Genomic DNA, 19,830 nt, shown 5'->3' on the forward strand with positions numbered 1-19,830 from the left:
GGAAACATAAGTTAGAATTAATTATAATATTTTATCTCACCTAAAAAGAAGATAAACCTAGTCTTTCTCTTCTCCAAGGACTACATTTATTCCTTTTAAAAAACATTGTTAACACACTACAGTTTTAAGGAAATAAATTGAGCATTGGAGCCATTGTCATCCTTTTATTGGGTAAAGGGTAACAGCAGTGATCATTTTGGAAATGTTGTTATTAAATATCTTTGCAAATTATTCTTTACACAAACATTTTATGCAAAACAACTGCATTTGTTGCCTAACAGTTAGCATCAGCATAAGGAAAAGAAATAGAGGTTTTGAAATCACACACACACATAGAAGAAAGTGAAGAAAAATGACTGGGAATAGGGAAATGAAAACATAATAATATCATTCAAAGTTGGTCTTCCGAAGAAAGCTGACTCTGGAGAAATCATTTGAGTCAAAATGAGGGAACAGAAGGATGTGGGGTTAGGTTGAACACTTCTTGCTGAGTGTAGAGGTGTGAAACACAGTTCATGGTGTCCCTAGGTGTATCAGAACTCTGGACAATGACCTCAGGACTCCACAGCTATAGTTCTCTGTCTTTGAGAATGGAATCAGTTGTGGATGTCTTAGAGAGCCCACCTTCTACATCTGAACAGTTGTAAGTAAGACTGCCTTGAATTGCAGGGTGTCTGATCAATACTTCTTTTGAGACTATGAGTCCAGTATAAATAAATAAGCAAAGAAGGTGATATAGTCATCGAATCCTGTCAACCACGGAGAAGCCAGGAGTCACCCTGCAAGAGAGAGCAATTGAAATGCAGCTTAGTACCAAGCCCATAAATTAAGCACAAAGCCCCACAAATTAATGAAAATGATAAAGGGAAGAAAGAAAAGGAAGCACATGGCTACGCATTTCACATGGCATTTTTGAAAGAAAACACTAGTACAAGAACTCAGAGTTCAGTTACATTAAAATACAGAAATAGACCTGTTAAAGCCTGCAAAGTCAGTCAAGGCATTTAGCTTGGTGGTAGAGCACTGGTCTATCACATGTGAAGCCCTGGAGTCCTCCTGCAGCACAAGACATAAGAAAAGCTGAATGGGACTAGGCAGAAGTGCCACACATAAGGTGTGACTTGTGGCTATAGGACAGAGTGAAAACACAAAGCCTGTCCATGTAGTAGGCAGATGGAAATAGTTCACGGAAGAGGCTGTGTGGATTTGATGGTCTTCAGCTCATGTGGACATTGTGAGGTACCTTATTCTTCCCTCTCTAGTAACCTTGAATGAAAATGGACTCTGGCATGAGTATAGCCCCCATATGTCAACTCCTGTCTTCCTCTCTGAAGGTAGACACCTAGTCTTGAACTTGTTAAATCTGGTGTCTGAGATCTAAGAAGGGAAAATTGAGACTGTAATCTTCAATGCATTATGCAATTCTTGTCATGATCTTAGAGTTAACATTCATGGAGAAAGGAGGTGATGGTATTGGAAGAGAGTAACTACAGCATCTATGGGGGGTCTGTAGGTTTGTTTGCTGGTTGATGTGTATTGCCCAGTCATGCCAATGTGAACAGGTCAAAGAAACGTCATCAGAACATCTACCACAGGGCAATGCAGAAAGATTGACTCCCCCACATTTTACCAAAATGTCCTCACTTATGGGGTATCCTCCTTCCTGGTTATAGACAGCAGCTTACCTTCTGACTTTGCATCTCAACAGCATTTTGTAGACTGTGCACCTGTGCTGCCTCAGAGATTTAAAAGTTACTAGGTATTCTTACTTGCACAATAATCCTCACTTTGTTTCTATATTTTTAAGTAATTGTTTTTGCTTTTCTTACTAGATTACATACTGGGAATGACAGGGACTTCTTTGAATATTTATTTTGTATGCTTGAGGCATGAAGGGATGTTAGTACGACAGGGTTAAAACTTTCAGTAAAGGATTTTTCATGGAGAATGATATCCAAGCAGAGGTCAACACCAAACTTGATCATTAGTGGGAGTGTGCCCATTGGTGGTGGCACACCTGGAGAAAGATGTCAACCTTCCATTTTCTATTTTCTGCATATTTTAGTCATCAGTCCAAGGGGCTTTTTGATAAAACCTGTCTGGGCCCTAGATAGTGGGCTACATATTAGAAATACAAATGTCAAACTCACAGAGTGACAGCCTCAAGGAATTTAGAAGTAAATTTTTACTGTAGCTTTCATAACTACCCAGAAAAGGCTCCACAGTGCATGAAGAAATAAATTCCTATAATTCAAATTCTATGCTTTGAAATTGGTGGTTCTGCCAAGGGAACAGAGACATGACCATCTATGAATAGTCAAGTCCTGTAGGGACCCTGAAGTCAAAAATCTGGGTTTTATCTTATTTTCTCTGTCTTTAGATTTAGCTGAGAATTTCATTTCCATTCTCTGTATATTAAATTCCCCTCTCCTTAAGCCTGTGGGCTTTGTGCAGCTATTTTTACTTAGAACGTTGGAAATGAGAGGATCAACGAGAACTCTGTATGCACCCATGGGATCAAGATAGACTGAAGGGCCTGCCTCACCTGCAAATTCCTCCCCACATTCTCCAGTTGGAAGCTCTTTCAGCCTTTCACAGTAGGACGTGACATCTCTGAGTACCATTGGGGAGGCAGAGACAAGCAGATCTCTGGTACTTGGTGGCCCAGTGAGGAACCCCACCCCTAGCAATGGCACTGAAGGAAGGATGTCCTCTGTCTTCCACACAAGTGCACATTTGCACACATAGGTTAGCCTGCACACAATGCGCACACACAGTAAATTAAGGATTTTGGAACTCTTCAATATAGTTGGATATAAACTACTACTTATGAGTTAGGGAGCAAGGGCAGGTTTTAGAGTACTTTGTCCCGGAAATAGAGAATATTTGACACCTCACTGTTACATAAAATAGTTTCTTATAGTTAAGTCCTTCATAAAATTTGAGACTTCATTGTGCTGAGTTATGCCTGCCCAGCAATGGATTAAAATAGATTAGCTGTGTGCATCTTACACAACTGGGAACTCAGGCCTGTTTCCTCCCATCCTGCCCTGGCCATTCTGCTTCAAGTCCCTTTCTACCATCTTCACCTCTACTGATCTGTTCACATGGTAAATACCTGGCACCATTTTCCACATTTGTGGTACTGGCGATCTAACACTGTGCCATCCCGTTTCCTGGTCAGGGTTTCCCACTCACGGAAGCTGACTTGCCTGCTGCATTCCAATCCCAGTCCTTTGCCCTATAGCCTCAAGCCTCTGCCTTCCAAAGTGACTCTGCTTTCCTCTCCGAACATCTCCATCCCCTTCCCATGTTACACTTAGGCTTCCAGCTTGGAACCTTCCTACTGTTGTACCAGTCCTCACAGCAGAAAGTTGTGATGGCTCTACAGCTAGTGCCTCCTGCTCCTCTCTCTCCTGTTGCCACTAACATCTGGCTATCTGCATGCTTTTCTCCCTGTGCCTTACAAAACAACCTCCGTTTAAACCCACCGTAGCCCATGCACTCCACGGGCAGTGAGCTAATGCATCCCTTCATCTACCTCAGAAAACTGCTAGCCCCCTACAATGGCCTAGGATACATGGAAGACATCTGTGAACAAATACAGACTGCTCCAAAGGACCATCTTCTCACCTCCCCTTCCTGCCATGTAGGCCTCCTCTGCAATCAAGACCATACAAGTGGAGAGCCCTATTTCTTTTGTGTATCCTTACCATCTACACTCTCATTCAGGCATCACATGGGACCTCACAGCTCAGTTTCTTTAGGGCCTTTTCTGCTAACTGCCTCTGACCACCCATGCCAGTGTGTCCAACTCTACTCACGTCTTGGGGATCTGCCCTCCTTTCCCTTTGCTTGGCTCCATTCATAGGCATCTTTCTTCTTCCAGAGTCTGTCATCATGGTTAACACAGTTATGGTCTTCAGTGTGCCATGCACTGCTGGGAGGTAGTGGTTTTGTCTCTTCTCCTTATTGTGATCGTCTTCCGTGCTGAGGACAGTGGCCACCAATAGGTTCTGAGCAACTCTTTATTGGCAGAGTTGACTTCGAAGTTTATGTTTGAAATGTAGATCCAGTGGAACATTAAGATGGGGAAATCTGATGAGAAACTATTAAAACATTGTAGAAAGGATCTTCAAACGTTTCTGTTGGATTGGTTTCACAGTAATATTCTTGTTTGGTTTATGTGTTGTGATGTGTTAAGTTCCTTTCAAATACTGACCAGGGAGCATGAGGAAGTACAGAGTGCCTTTCCTAAATTATCCAATAACCATGTAGTTATTAATTGTGAAAATGATGTTAACAAAACAGTTTGTGATTATTACACTGAGAAGAAATTGTTCCAGGGATGAGTTAGCAAATGATGGGTCATTCCATTTAGTTTGAGGAAGGAAGTATGCATGCTTCTCCCAGACACCACAAAGATCTCTCAAAGGACAGGCTTGGGAGTGCCATGTTGCCCGGTGTTAATGTTTATTATATAGCACAGACAGCCCTCCTGTGTAACTCCTTCTCCAGCATGCAGGGAGCCAGGGGCTGTTACATTTTCAGACATAGGAGGGAAACACAGAGAACTGTGAACTGCTCTCTGTTTCAGCTCATGGTTCCAATTACACTTGATCACAGCAGAGAAGTGATAGTGACAGAACTTAAAGCAGGCCATCAAACCTACAGTCAAGAGCCTAGAGAACTGAATGCACACATGCTTGCTACTCAGATAGCTTTCTCTACCCTTATTCATTTCAGACCTCAGCCCATGAAATAGTGCCACCCATATCTATGAAGGATCTTTTCACTTCAGTTACCCCAATTAATAGAAATTCCTTATACAATCCATAGATTAACCTGATCTAGATGATCCATGTTGAGACGGTCTTCTCATTTGATTTTAGAGTGTCTCAAGTTGACAAAACTACTCATCACACAATGTATTAGTTTTCTTGCCACAACTTTGACAGTGTTGAAAACCAAAGAAGTTGCTCTCATAGAAGCAGCCAGTAGAACACCCAGGTACAAAATCTGCTGAGGGTGTAGTGTGGTAGAGGAATAGTTACGCTGTCCTACTACAAGGTGTGGTGACTGTAGCTTGCAAGAATCAATTAACTATTTCAAAACAAACAACTTAGGATAGTTTGAATGTTCCCAGAACAAAGAAGCAATGAATGTGTGAGGGGACAGGAACGATAATGACTCCAACTTGATCACTAAGCCCTACACTGAAGTACAGATGTTCCATTACTGTCTATCAAGTATGGAGGTTCTATATCTGTCTATGTGTCACTGAAAAAGTCAATCGAGTGTCAAACCTTAAGAATATTGTGTATCATTGTGGATATAGGTGCATGGATATGGGTTTAAATCTTAAAAGCAGACTAGAAGAGGAAAAAGGTATTTCTCTCTTTAAAAATGTTTTTCCATGATTCATGCATAGATGTAAAATACATTTATTTTTTATTTTTCTTGCTTATACATGTATTTCAGTCAAACCCATACCTCTATTTTCTTCTGTCCTATTTCTTCTCTGTCCCCCTTTTGCTTTTCCCTCCCAAACGTCATGTGCTCGTCCTGTTTTAAACTCATTGAGTCTGTTTAGTGCTGCCTAAAAGTGCATGGTTAGGGACCATTCACTGGTGCTTGTGTGGCCTCTCAGGGGCTACGTCCCTGAAGAAAACTGACTCTCCTTTCATAGTACCCATTTATTACCAATAGCTCCCCATCTAGGGGAGGGACTTCATAGTCCCCTCCCCATCCATATTAGAATTTAGGTTGGTTTGATCTTGTGCAGATCATGTGCTTGCAATCACAGCTGCTATGATGTCACACGTTCAATGATTTTTGTCATGTCTTCCCAACATCCTTAAAATCCTAAAAATATTCTACTGCTGCCTATTGTTGCTTTCCTGAACTAGTTATTATAAGTAGCTTTATTGTTGTTAAATATTTTAGTTTGTTTGAACATGACATGTTGTGCTATAAGGATTTTGAGTTCACCAAAGTACTGTTAAGTTCTACCCTGGAGAATGGGAACTACAGCTTAATGTATCCCCAGTTATCCTGAAATATTGATACTGGAGTTCTCTGTCCCACTCTACTGAGTTAGGTTTTATGGCTGTGCTGTGATGTAGACACCTGCTCATGAACTGACATCTCATTGCTGCAAGGCAAACTACATCTAGGTTTCTATTTTATCCTGCTAATGCCTATTCAAATTAATTGTCCATTAAAAACACTCCATGCTGGCAGCCATTGTAGACCGTTCATGTTTTCTGTTATTTCAGCCCTTTGTGGAGGTTACATCCATGGAAAGAGTGGGACTGTCCTTTCTCCAGGATTTCCAGACTTTTATCCAAACTCTCTGAACTGTACGTGGACCATCGAAGTCTCTCATGGCAAGGGTAAGACAAAGGGCAGGCATTGGTACAAAGAACAGTACACACTGGGGAGGCCAGGTTAGAGGAAAAGGCAAGGAAAAAACCAAGAGGATGAATGATGTCTCGTGGTTTCCAAGCTCTTAAGTTTTTTTATAAGACCGAAGAGTAAAACGGAGGTGGTTTTTGTTGTTATTGTTCTCCATTCAGTAACCTGACTGTATATGTGAATAGATCAACTTGGAAATTACTTGTAATGATAAGGAAAGGAAGGTTCAATGAAATAAAATGTAATATTGATTCACTATAAGAAGAAGAGATTGTTTAAACGTCTGTATGTCTGAGACACATTCATGTTTCTGTTCTAAATTTGCTTGACATTGTCCTGATGATTAACCCAGGCCTTAGACAAAGGGTAAAGGAGCCAATTTTGTGGGGGAAATATGTGTTATAAATACTAGGTTTAACAAGTTACCCTGAGTGTGTTCTTATATCTATAAGTATATCTGTCATTTTAAAGAACCTTTTAATTTTAACAAAAATGAAAACCGGTAATTATCATTGCACAAAACAGAGCACAAATACAATCACAATGACTACTTTGCAATATTTATGTATATATGTATATATAAACATATACACATATACTCTCTCTATATATAGATATATATAGATATATAGATATATATTTGTCATGGATGAATTTCTCCTCTGGCAGATGACCTTGGAGTAGACTTAGTTAATTGACTTCACCTTTCAGTATATATTTAAAATCCACTTGATGTTTTATTGACCTAGATGTTTCACAGTGCCCTTGTAGATAGGTTTTACCCTCTTCCATGAGCACATGTTAAAGGACATGGAGAGTAGCACAGCACATGCTACTCTTGAAATGGATCTGGGTTCAAATCCAAGTGCTCACATCAGTCAGCTCACAGTCTATAACTCCAATTCTAAGGAGGTCAGATGCTCCTGGCCCCTAGGGCACCTGTTCTCATGTCTACACAGAGACCCATGAATTCACATATAAATTTAAATAATAAATCCCCATGAAAGGAAGAAGAATGTGTCCCTGAAGTAAACTAAGACTAAACAGATTATGAGTAGCTAAGGTGTTTTAATTAGAAAAAATGTAAATCTTTATGAGCCTGACTTCTAGAAAGACAGCATGAGACTTACAAAACTATAATTTCAAGAGAATTTGCCCTCAGCAGTGCATGGTTTCATATGATATCTCCAAAACTAATATTTATAATGTCAGGGGGAAAGGAGACTGAGAACTTTTGCGTGTTTTGTCTCTCTGGGATAACAAGCCCCCATACCTGGGGACCATTAGTGAATTCAGCCAGGTATCTACATACTTTTCACCCTTACAAATCCACACCTGCTCTTTTTAGATTCCTTTAAGTCTTGATCTGTATGTATAGCCACACTTACATCCCTCTCATCACAGATGTCTGTCATCTTCACACACCTGTGATGATATCTACATCTGTGTCCATTCTTGTCCACATGAATATCAGTATCACATCCATGCTGGTGTTCAATTAGTTTCTACATTTCTACCTATATCCATGAGTGAATCAGTAGCTACATCTAGCTCTTCTGTAGCAACATCTGGGTTCATATCTATCCCGAAACCCATGGCAGCATCTGTCTTTAACTGATCCTGTAAATATTTGAACATTTGTTTTTGTTTAACTTTTCTTCTTGATTTTTAGAATTGCCTCTGTCTAATTTTTGTCTGAAAGTTCAAAGTTAGAGTCATACAAGATAATTTTAATATTGAACAATTTAAGATATTTTGATCCAAACCTTTGATGTCTATAATTATGCCCAGAAGAGATTCTTTTCAGCTGCAATTAAATCGACTGTCCCGCCCTCATCTCTCAGGAGTGCAGATGAATTTCCACACCTTCCACCTCGAGAGTTCCCACGACTATTTGCTGATCACAGAGGATGGGAGTTTCTCAGAACCAGTAGCCAGGCTCACTGGGTCAGTCTTGCCTCACACCATTAAGGCTGGCTTGTTTGGAAACTTCACTGCACAACTCAGGTTCATCTCTGACTTCTCTATCTCCTATGAAGGCTTCAACATCACGTTTGCAGGTACGTTAGTCCTTTGCTGTCTCTGTCTTTGGATTCCGGTATCTCTCTCTCTCTCTCTCTCTCTCTCTCTCTCTCTCTCTCTCTCTCTCTCTCTCTCTCTCTCTCTCTCTCTCTCTCTCTCTCTGTGTGTGTGTGTGTCGTGTCTCAGTTTCTCTGTCTTCCTCTGTTTTGTTTTCTGTCTCTGTCTCTCTCTCTTCATCTCTCCCTCTTCCCTACCCGTGCTCTGCTCTCTCTCCTCAGCAAATTATTAGTCCACAGGATGTAGAGGCTGAGTGCTAAGCCCCTGTGTCTGTCTGGCAACTGGTGTGCCAATCAGTCTTGCATTACAAGCACAGTCTCTCCCTTTTAAACTGGTAAATAAAACTCTGTTTCCTGAAAAGATTTACTTGCTCGATTCTCCTCAATGGTTCTACCAGCTCTGAGCAAACCCCACTCTCTGGCATGGAAAGAGTCATTGATTTGTGTCCCTCCAGTTGAGAATCACATACAGAGAAGGAGAGATAGTTAGTTACTTTATCAGAATTATACATGGTGGCAATAACCTGACAGAGTCAAAAAACAGGTTTTTCTCTCTGTGCTGTGGACCGTGCGTAGAATTTCTACTGCACTTGGCATTATTTACATAGGTGAGATTGCATTATTTATGTTGCTTTTGACACTGGCAGTCTTCTTAGACATGAGAAAAATACTCATAAAAATGAAGAACACTCATGTTCACCCTCATTCTTCTTCCATTCTACACACCCCATTGACAAGGAGTGAGCTCCTACCACTTATGGGTGTGAACGGTTATAGTTGCTGGTGCTGACCTACTCAGTACCCTGACCAAAACCCTCATGTCATTCATAATGGATCAGAAGTAATTTAATTTTATAGTATGGCCTGTAAGTTCCTTAAATGTCTGTGACTTCTTATGTGTAGAAGATCTCCTGAATTCTAAATTTTGTAAACACTCATAGGGACAGTAGGTCAATTGTTGTAATATTTGATAATTCATCTTATGTCCTGTAGATAGTTTCCCACTGGCTCCCAGCAGCAACTCTGTGCCCTGTTTTTCACAAGGAAGGGGTTCTGTCACTCATGACATGAAGCTTTGTTATCTAAAATGGAATGCCTCTTTAACAGCACTCCTTAAGGGTATTTTTCTAATTCCAAAGAGCTTCAGCTATTTTAATTTGACTTTGTTGATTTTCTTTCTATGTCTGAGCATAAAAAAGGCTCCAAAGACTGGCTCAAATGCATGATTTCTTGAACATTTACTGTAGTCATAATAATATCAATATTGGCCACATTATTATCCAGAGACTTCAGTCTCCTTATGCTGGGGCCTGAATCCCAATTCCATAGTTTCCTTAGAGGATTGCTCATGATCACCATGAGAATTTCTCTCAACTGTATGTTCTGGCATCCTGATCCATAATGAGTTTAAATAGAATACTCTAGAGAAGGATATGGCAGTGAGGCCTGTGGCTGCCTTCCACAGACATTACCCAGGAGTCTATGCAATTTTCATTCATCTTTCTCCCATCTGTTTCTTATTTCTATTGCTCCCAGTGCACAGTTGACAGTAGAGTCTTTGGATTTCTGCCTCAGTCCATCTGTGCTGCTGTAACAGGACATCCGAGATGCTGGGGAAGAACAGACATGCTATTTTCAGGTTTTGCATGCTGGGAGGTCTCAGAACTAGGTTCTGGCACCTACCTTTGCTTCTGAGCTGTGTTGCCACAAGACATAAGGGAATACTTCTTTGCATTCTTGTCATACAATGCCCAACTTTTCACCCTTTCAGCAAAGTAATGCCCAATAACCATCCAAGACGTAACTTTGGGGAAGTCATTAAGACCAAAGCTACAAACTTCAGAAATTAAACCTCAGCATATTTGCAGAGAGTTTTAACTTATTTTAAAATAACAGAAAGATATTATTTTCAGAGAGTCTGCAGAACATTTTTCAGATAATAGGAAAATAATTTCAGAAGGAAATGATTGCTGAGTTGTGACATCTACATTTTAGTGTTTTAGAAAGAGTCTGTGCATTGTCTGTGACAAGTTGGTTGAGTCCAATAGGAAACACTTTCCATTCTTTCCCTTCCTGGAACATGGTAAACTAAGGTCAAATGAATAAGTGCGTTCCCAGAATGCTGAGATGAATTTGAGTGGATTTTTGTCCCAAAGGTAAAGCAGAGTTGCCAACAGTGACAGAGTAGACCTCAGAGGTTAAGTAGTTGCTTGATGAAATGAAGGAGGAGCTGATGCTGAGTATTCTACAGTGATATTTTAGTAAAATTCTAATAGTCTGATAATACAATGACATATGGTTGGGTCTGAAAAAAACAATAAGGAAAACACCAATGGATTAGATTCCTCTATATGTTCATTGACAACACTGATTATAAAATGTAAGACAGGAGAATAGAGGTTCGAAACCAGAAGGTTGAATGAAGCACCATTTCCATCAACCCACAGTTGAGGTCCCCACTTGATCACACACCTCGCTCAGAAGAAATGGCCCCAGTGTTCACACAGTAAAGAGCTTTCTTCATTCAATCATTCTTTGTCTCTCTTCTGGTTAGTTTTTGTTGTTACCTTGACAAAACGCAGAGTCACCTAGGAAAAGGACAGCTTCAGTTGAGAAATTGTTTGGATCATGGTGGCCTGTGGGTCTGTCATGATTTCTAGTTGCTGTAAGAGGGCCTGTCTCTCTAAAGGATCATCCTGGGGCAAATGGTCCAGGCTGTATAAGAAACCAGGCTGAGCCAGGTGGCAGTGGCACACGCCATTAATCCCAGCACTCAGTAGGCAGAGGCAGGCGGATCTCTGTGAGTTCGAGGCTTGGCTGGACCAACAGCCGCCAAAACAATACAGAGAAACCCTGTCTCGTAAAACCAAAAAAAAAAAAGAAAAAAAGAAAAAAAAAAAAAGAAAGCAGGCTGTCCATGGTTCCTGCTTCAATTTAAGCTTGAGTTCCTGCCCTAGCTTCCCTCAGTAATACAGTCTGACCTGGAAGTGTAAGCCAGATTTTTTTGTCAGAATGTCTTCTTAAAGCAACATAAAGAAACTAGAACAGTTCCTTACAGCATTGCTTATCTCCAGACTCCAGGGACATTTATTTGCCCTGTGGCCTGGCACTGGCATGTCCATACTGAACATGCGGCATTTCAGATTGCTCAAACATCAAGAAACTGAAACATCAGCATCTACTCTCCATCATTGTGTGTCTGACCCACCAGCTCTTAGTCTTCTCCACAGATAAACAGGGGGACCAATGGCAAACAGTGCTCAGCCTGCACACTTTGTTTGGTCCCACTGAGCAGCTGAAAACATGAGGCCTTGCAGAAGGTCCTCAGCGATGCCAGCCTTCTGAAGACATTCTCTTCACATGCAGCCATATTCCAGGCAATATTGCTTTGTTTCAGACTTACTTAGTGCTCGCTTCTGGTGTGGCTTATAGACATTTCTAGTTAACAAAGTATTTTTCATAGCATGCCAATGAAACCTGGTTCATACATTGAGAATAGCTTTGCTGCAGACATACCTGCTTTACAGGTGACTTAGGCCTGATAAACTTACCTCCAGCAGTATATTTATCCACACACAACCTTCTACCCATTGCCTTCGTCGTGAAAACTACATTGAAAGTGCAGAGCTTTCTGGTTTCAGGAGCTGTGAATACCAGAAAATCAACTTCATCATCTCAAAGGGATAGGAAGAATGATTCATCCCATTTTACCTTAGTACATGTATATGTTTATATTGTAAACTACTGAGATTGATGCTGGGATCTATGGGACAGAGGATAGGAATTCATGTGCCAAAGGATAGAGGGTTGGGGGAGAAGAAAGAGGAGAATAAAGAGAGATCTCATTCAGTGTCCTCCTTTCCTAATCCTTGGGAAATAAATTTTCTTGATTCCCAGGCACCACCCCCTCACTAGTATTGTAAGGTATTTGATCACACTGTGTGAAAATGTGTTACTGTTTTATTCTGATTGATTTCATGAAGAGCTAGGCAGGAGTGGTTAAGTGGGATTTCCGGGAAGAGATAGGAAGTTAGAGTTAGAATGTGGTGGAGTGGAGTTTGCCAGTGAGATGCAGAGCAAGTTGGACATACAGAATGGAGAAGAGATGAAGAGACAAGTAACAAAACATAGATTAATAGAAACTGATTAAGTTATATAAGAGCAGGCTGAAAACAAGCATAAACTAAGGCCAAGCTTTCATAATAAGTCTAGGGTCATTATTTGGGGGTTGGTGGTCCAATTAAAGTCTAATGAGAAAGCTTGCTATCCACCCTATCTTTTTTGTTTCCAGAATATGACCTGGAGCCCTGTGATGACCCTGGAGTCCCTGCCTTCAGCCGCAGAATTGGGTTCCAGTTTGGTGTGGGTGACACTCTGGCTTTCACCTGCTTCCAGGGATACCGCTTAGAAGGTGCAACCAAGCTAACCTGCCTGGGTGGGGGACGCCGAGTGTGGAGTGCACCTCTGCCAAGGTGTGTGGGTAGGTGGCCACACGCTTTCATTTCATTCATCCATGGGCAGTGGGTCAGGAAACAGAGAGGGGGCTGGCCAGGAAGAGAGAGGTTAGAACTGGCATATCCTGGGTTGTGGGAAGGTACGTCACTTTTGGAGCCTGATGTATCTCATCTATAAACTGTATCTCTGTGAGTGGAACAGGATGACCAGAGCATGTGCTCAGGGTCTCTATGAAGAGAAGAACATACGTGTAGCAACAACAACAACAACACTAATGAGCTTAAAAATGGGGAAAGGGGAGATACTGGAAAACACAGTATAGTAGGACAAATTCTGCTGTCGCTGAGATCCATACTCCTGGTGATGGCAAATGGCAGCTCAGAAGAGTGCCTGTGTTGTCTCTGGTTGTGTGTTTATTGTGCATCCCAGCAAAGAGTCATCCCCACTGTTTGGGATGAGAGTTTGCTTTAGTCATCTGTGAAAAGGCAGATGGTAGTTTTTGCTGTGCAGTGTGGTGTAGGCCTGTGTTTGTGTTTTTTGCAAGGAGGTTCTCAGGCCAAGCTGACATCAGTGCAGTAGTTCAGAACAATGGTACTGTACTCCTTTTGGGCATTGACTGGAAGAGTAGAGACACCATTGCCACTCTGGCTTCAGCCCAAGACTTCTGTGACACCAGAAGACCTCACCATTATTCCTGAGACACAGTCTGGCACCTGTTTCTGAGCCACGACACTCAGAAGAGGTATGCTCAGGACCAGTTCTTTAAACAGCCAGACACCCTATTAAAGAAATAATCATGTAAGAGCTTAGCCATGCTTGCCCCCAAGATTTCCAGGTTCACCGACGTGGAACAAAGGGTCTTTTAAAACCCACAGGTCCCAAAACAGTGTAACAGGTGTGAGCTCCATGAGAGAAACTGAATGAGGATAGCAGTATATGGCCACATTAGCTCTGAGTCTCTTCTACTCTAGAGAGGATCTAGGGATGTTATTGAGTAACAGTCAGTGCTGGCCTTTGGCTTCTCATGAGCCATTGAGTCAAGGCTCAACTGTAGAGAAAGTTGTCAGCATCGAAAGTGTTTCCCTCCTCTTCCCATCTGCCCCACTTTCATCCCATGTTGAAAACCTCACTCAAGTTTCAAAGATTCTCTGGACATTGTTCTGTTGATGTTGAGAGATGTCCCAGAGTTCCCTGAGATGAATTCTCTCCATGCTTAAATATTTTAACAGTTACAGTGTGAGTTTTGGGAAAAACCCACCTGAATAAAATCAAACAATTAGTCTAGAGATCGTGACAGTCAATTATAATGCTGGTTTACTTCCATTCATCATTACAACCCTGTTTTTCTTGGTCATCAGCATTTTGCACTGCCTTAAACGTGAAATAATTCACTGAGCTCTGCCTGGAGGGTACCGTGAGCCTTGCCTATGTTGATGTATTTAGTTAGTGGCTTGTTTATGAAATAAGCATTGCAATACTGGCTCTATCTTAAAGGTAGGACAACTGAGGCAGAATTGCATCAGGAAATCCCATAGCTTGTAGATTGCCAAGCAGCACATGCCATTGGCTCTTACCAACTGATGGCCCTGGGAAGAACCTGCAGAGGCCTTGCCTGGGCCTCTACTCTATTCAGCCGTTTGCACTCTGCTTGCTACTTCTGCATTTCTTTCTAGAACAACAGGTTGCAAGACACTTCTGATAAGGGGTCACAGACTACGCTGAATCCAGTGGGTGGGAGGCACAGCAGGCAGCACCTCTGTGTCTGCAGTTACCCACATTTAATGGCTGCTCGTTCCTATGATCCCATAAGCTATGCATCTCAGGAGTGAGCGCTGCCTCTGGGAACTCTACAATCTCTGCACTCAAGGTCCTGGGTCCCCTCTGGCCACCCCTGGAATTTTGGTTCTGAAAGGAATCATCCACTCTGGGAAACTGGCATACACCCCTCTCTTTAGAAATCTGCTAAGTCTCTTCCCATTTTACTGAAAAGGAACCTTCCCCCGGTGATGGCCATGTAGACCCACCCAGCCTTGTTCTGCTTTCATTCAATACCTGAACCAAGAAAGACTTTGGATAGACTGAGCACTGTGCATCATCAGGATTCTGTCCTCACCCTTACCTGCCCTCTGCATTCCAATGGAGGGGACATGCCCCACCCTGTCAAATTGGTTCCTCCCGTGTTTTTGAACACATCCTGGCTACCTCTGAGGTCTCTCTCTCTCTCTCTCTCTCTCTCTCTCTCTCTCTCTCTCTCTCTCTCTCACACACACACACACTCTCACACACACACACACACACACATACACACGATTGACTTTCAGATCCTCTTCAGCTGCTGGCATGGGTCAGGATCTGCTCGGATTCATTATAACCCCTTGGACACAGAGTGCCTTCTCTGAAACCCTAAGAACCAACTGTCAGATGGATAGAACAGACCTCCTTAAATCCTTGCTGGTCCTAGAACCTTTGATCCAGGAGCATTCTCTCTTTCTTTCATTCACGTTATGAATATACAACCGATTTGTCCTTGACCCAAAGTTACAATCCAACCTAGTGATTTCAGAAAATATGTATTATACAGGATATGATAAAGGAATATTTAAAATGAATGAACTTTGAGGTGTATGTTATAATAAAAAAATCCAACAATACTTTCTGGATAAATGGTCCTTTATAAGGATACAAAAACTCAGAAAAGGGTCTCCAGTGTCCAGTGGTTGCAAATACTTTAGAAAGACATAATCAGGCAGGCAAAGTATTCTGCCTGGATTTTGACTCACTGTTCTTTTCTTCTAGCCCTAAATTTAGTGTCAAATCATTTGACATTCTATTGTGATATCATCATCGTCACCCCCAACTCTTTAGTTCCTTTATATTTCTTTAAGTGTTTGTTTACAGATTTTAAAAGGCTTGTCTTGATTATTTTTATTTATTTGTGTCTATATGTATATGAACATATATAGTCAGGTGTCTTTGGAGGCCAGAAGAGTGTGACAGCTTCCCCTGAGCTGAAATTAATTGCAGTTTTGAGTCACTCAATGTGGGTTTTGGGAACTCTCCAAGAGTGGCAAGTATTCTTAATTTCTGAGCTGTCTTTCCAGACACATAACTCATAATTTTATAGGAAAATTCATAGCGAATTTTGTATTTCTGTCTATTCTTAATGGTATATCCAATGATAGCATTAATAGGGAAATGGGTTCAGTATAACAAATTGATTAAATAGTCCCATTTTATGCCATTTCTAGATTATTGAGTCAATATAGGACTTACATTCAATGACGAGGGGTTCCTCTGTTATTTGCACAAGTAAGGAGCTTATTGAATGTCAAGCTAAGCTTGCTTTACATAATGGGAAAGTAGGTATTGTTGCTTCTATTTTATGTCCTGTTTTCTTCTGTTCTCTATTCCTCTGTTTCAAAGTGTGTGTCTATGTAAGTGAAAACGAATTAGTAGTTTTGTCCATTTCACAACAGTCTCAGAGGTCCTTCCATTATTTGCACAAAGCCATAATAGCTGAGGGCACATATATAGAACTTCTTCCAGTCATTACATCCCCAAACCTCTCTGACCTCATGGCCTCAGTGTTATGCAGGTCTCTGAGGCAGCTTAAGCCTGCCTCCAGTTTAAGCATCACACGGGCATATTAAAAGGTTATGGTTCATATAACCAAATACATAGAAATCAGCATCACCAGCAAACTAACCTTCCCATGAGTGAACATCTCTTAATCCATATAGATTGTACGTGGCTAGTGCTTGGGTGTCAGTTTTCCAGCCTGCGTCTGAGCAGTATGCATCTGTAGGATCTGTTGCTTGACCTTGTAGGTCATAGTCCGCTCCGCGGCAGCTCTTAGAGTAGGAAGACAGTTGACTTCACAGTTGGGCACCACTGCATAGAAGAGTGAATGTCAGAGTCAAATGATTCCCCTCAAATCACAGCTAACTTTATTTTAATTCATTTAATTCTAAGACTCTCAAAAAGAATTCAATGTTTTTTCACTACTGTTTTATTGGATCCTCTGTAAAGAAGAAAGTGATATGATATCCCAGCACTTTAGAGGAATATTAAATGAGCTATTGAGAGGATTTTCAAAGACTTAAAAAGGAAAACATTTAATGTTTGTGATGATGAAGAGACACGGTGAATCCCCTTGGACAAAGTTCAAAGAATTTTCAACATTTGGATCAGTTAACTTTGCAATTTTCTGAGCACCTTGCTTTTGTTGTTGTTTTACTGTTTATCTTTCATCTACTTTGTTTACCATTATCATGGAAAAAGAAAAATAATTAGTTTTCATTTATGTTGAGAGAAATGCAACTGAAATTGGCAATATAACAAGGGACCAAACTTTGAATTTAATTGTTGCAAAAGATTTCAAGGACTGTCTGTGATTCATTTCAATAAGCTGAATTCTCCATTTTGTTTGGGTATTAGCTGTAAATACTCCATGTGAATGACAGAGATCTTTATCCTTTCCATGTTTCTGGTGCATTCTGGGTAGACCCCACAGGTCAGGGTAGTAGGTGCTGCCTAAGTCCAATCAGTGTCAGCTGTGGATCTGAAGTCCACAAATGCCCAGGAGAGTGGGGCCAGGCAGAGAGGGAGGGAGGGTGGAAAATTCCTCTACAGAGGGCAAATTGGAGCACCTGCTTATTAAATGTGGGCACTTTGTTTTCTGTAGTGATTTAACCTCTGGGATGAAGCACTAGGGCTCAGGGAACCTCTCTTGCTCCTGGGCATATTTCCATTTTTATTTGTTCTGTTCATCTTTGCAGACTGAATGGGCTTAATTTTCAAACAGGCTGTCTGAAGCAGGACACAGTCTAACCTTAGCATGATGGACTGCACCTACCTAAGGTTGTTACTGTTGAGCCTATATAAATTCTCTACCTGGCCAGTTCATCATGGAGGAGAAAAGCAAAACTGAACAGGACAAGCAAACAAAATTCTCTTTAAAACTTGATGGTGTGAAGGGCGTGGAGGCCAGGGAAATCCTGTTTCATCATGACTAAAACAAGGAAAACAAACCACTTCAAATCAAGCTCCAGGCAGTTGATGTCACAGAGGCCTGGTCTCCCCAGACCACTACCCATGCAGACATGATGATGATGATGATGATGATGATGATGATGATGATGATGGCTGTGGTGGTGATGGCAGTGGTGGCAGTGGCTGAGATAATGGTGGTGGTAGTGGTGTATGCCACTTGTTTTTTTTTTTTTTAGTAATTATTTTACCTTCAACATTTTGGAGCAGAGGGAGTTTTTGACTGAAATTCTTCATTTCCATAGATGGGAAGACATACTCACATGGTTTACTCAGGCTTCTTAGAAAGTTGGGTGTCTTTTACTGTCAGCTTCACCCAAAGCTCTTCTCTCCCCAGGTGAAACGTGAGCAAGTCCAGCTCTGTGCTGTGGGACCAAACTAGTTGGTGACTTTGTCTGCCTTTGAAGGATTCTTCTTTAACACAACCTGGTTGATGCTACACAACCTAAGCAGAGAAAAAACATTGCATCAGTATAGGAGTAAAACAGATAAATTGGCCTGGGTAAAGGACGAGTCAGGAGGGAGGAGTTACAAAGTGACTGTGGTAGTCGGAGAGTGTTGATTTTATCCTCAACAGTGTGCAGGTTCTGTGCAGTAGGAATCATGTGGTTAACGTAAATAAGAAAAACCTGAAAATTATACAAATAGGATGTATTTCCTGTCGAGTTGTAGAGCTCCGAGAGCCTGTCACTAATCTACTTTTGAGAATAGCCTTGGAAAGCAGGGGTACATTGATAGAGGCGGGGTAGTCATTCCGTGGGAGACTTTAATCTACTTTAATCAATAATTCCACTTTTGAATCCTCTTTTTAATGTCCCGTTTATTTTAGCTGAATGTGGAGCAAGTGTCAAAGGAAATGAAGGAACATTACTGTCTCCAAATTTCCCATCCAATTACGATAATAACCATGAGTGTATCTATAAAATAGAAACAGAAGCCGGCAAGGGGATCCATCTCAGAGCCCGGGCCTTTCAGCTCTTCGAAGGAGATACTCTAAAGGTAAAACACTTTGTAGTCTGAAACTGAGGCTTTCCATCCTAGGGGGTCCATCATCAAGCTACGGACATCTGTTATCTGATAGCATTATTTGATCTATTTACCTGTCTGTGTATTTGTATCTATGTCTATAATCTATCTACCATCTGTCTATCTACTATATGTCTGTATCTTCTATCTATATGTCTGTGTTTATCTGTATTTATCTGTCTTCTGTTATCTACCCTCTGCCTATCTAGGAACAAGGTATCATATATATATATGTATATATATATATATATATATATATAATTTCTTTATTTTATTGAACAATCCATTCATCTATGAACCAATTTACATAGACATATTGATATACATTTATGTACACATTATTTAATCCTATTCATCTCAGAGATTATAAGATAACACACTGTGTAGATTTGGAAATCATCTCTGGGAAAATAGACCAACACCACTAAATTATGCATCTTGGAAAGATTATTTAATCTGATACTTGCTTTTTTCATGGGTGGGCATACAATGACACTGTCTCTTCTGGTTGTTTCCTTATTATGTATAATGTACAATAACAGTTGTTCGAACTGACAGATCCCCCATCCAGTCTCTTCCATAGTAACTCTTAGTTGTCAGATGTGGTCACCACACTTATCTTGGGAAGGACCTCAGACAGTGATGAAAGGAGCCCATCCCTTGTGCATAGATGGACAAGGCACTGGGTGAACTGGAGTCTCAGCACCGAACTGTGGGATAACAGGTCCGGTCTCATCAGATCCCAGCTCTGATAGAAACATCCTTAATGCTAATGTGGTTTTTTTCCCCAGTAGCTCTCTTGTCT

General features: G+C 41.1%; 1 protein-coding gene across 1 annotated transcript in view; it reads left to right on the forward strand.

Moving 5' to 3' along the window:
* Window positions 1-19,830, forward strand: part of Csmd1 (CUB and Sushi multiple domains 1) — a 1,489,308-nt gene that overhangs the window by 1,219,216 nt on the left and 250,262 nt on the right. Inside the window, exons 19-22 of the mRNA XM_005082604.4 lie at window positions 6,279-6,395; window positions 8,262-8,477; window positions 12,787-12,975; window positions 18,829-18,998. Coding sequence (XP_005082661.1) covers window positions 6,279-6,395; window positions 8,262-8,477; window positions 12,787-12,975; window positions 18,829-18,998 — 692 coding nt within the window. The remainder of the gene's footprint in view (window positions 1-6,278; window positions 6,396-8,261; window positions 8,478-12,786; window positions 12,976-18,828; window positions 18,999-19,830) is intronic.

Source organism: Mesocricetus auratus, unplaced genomic scaffold, assembly GCF_017639785.1.
Source record: "Mesocricetus auratus isolate SY011 unplaced genomic scaffold, BCM_Maur_2.0 Super-Scaffold_100031, whole genome shotgun sequence".
Taxonomy (NCBI): Eukaryota; Metazoa; Chordata; class Mammalia; order Rodentia; family Cricetidae; genus Mesocricetus; species Mesocricetus auratus.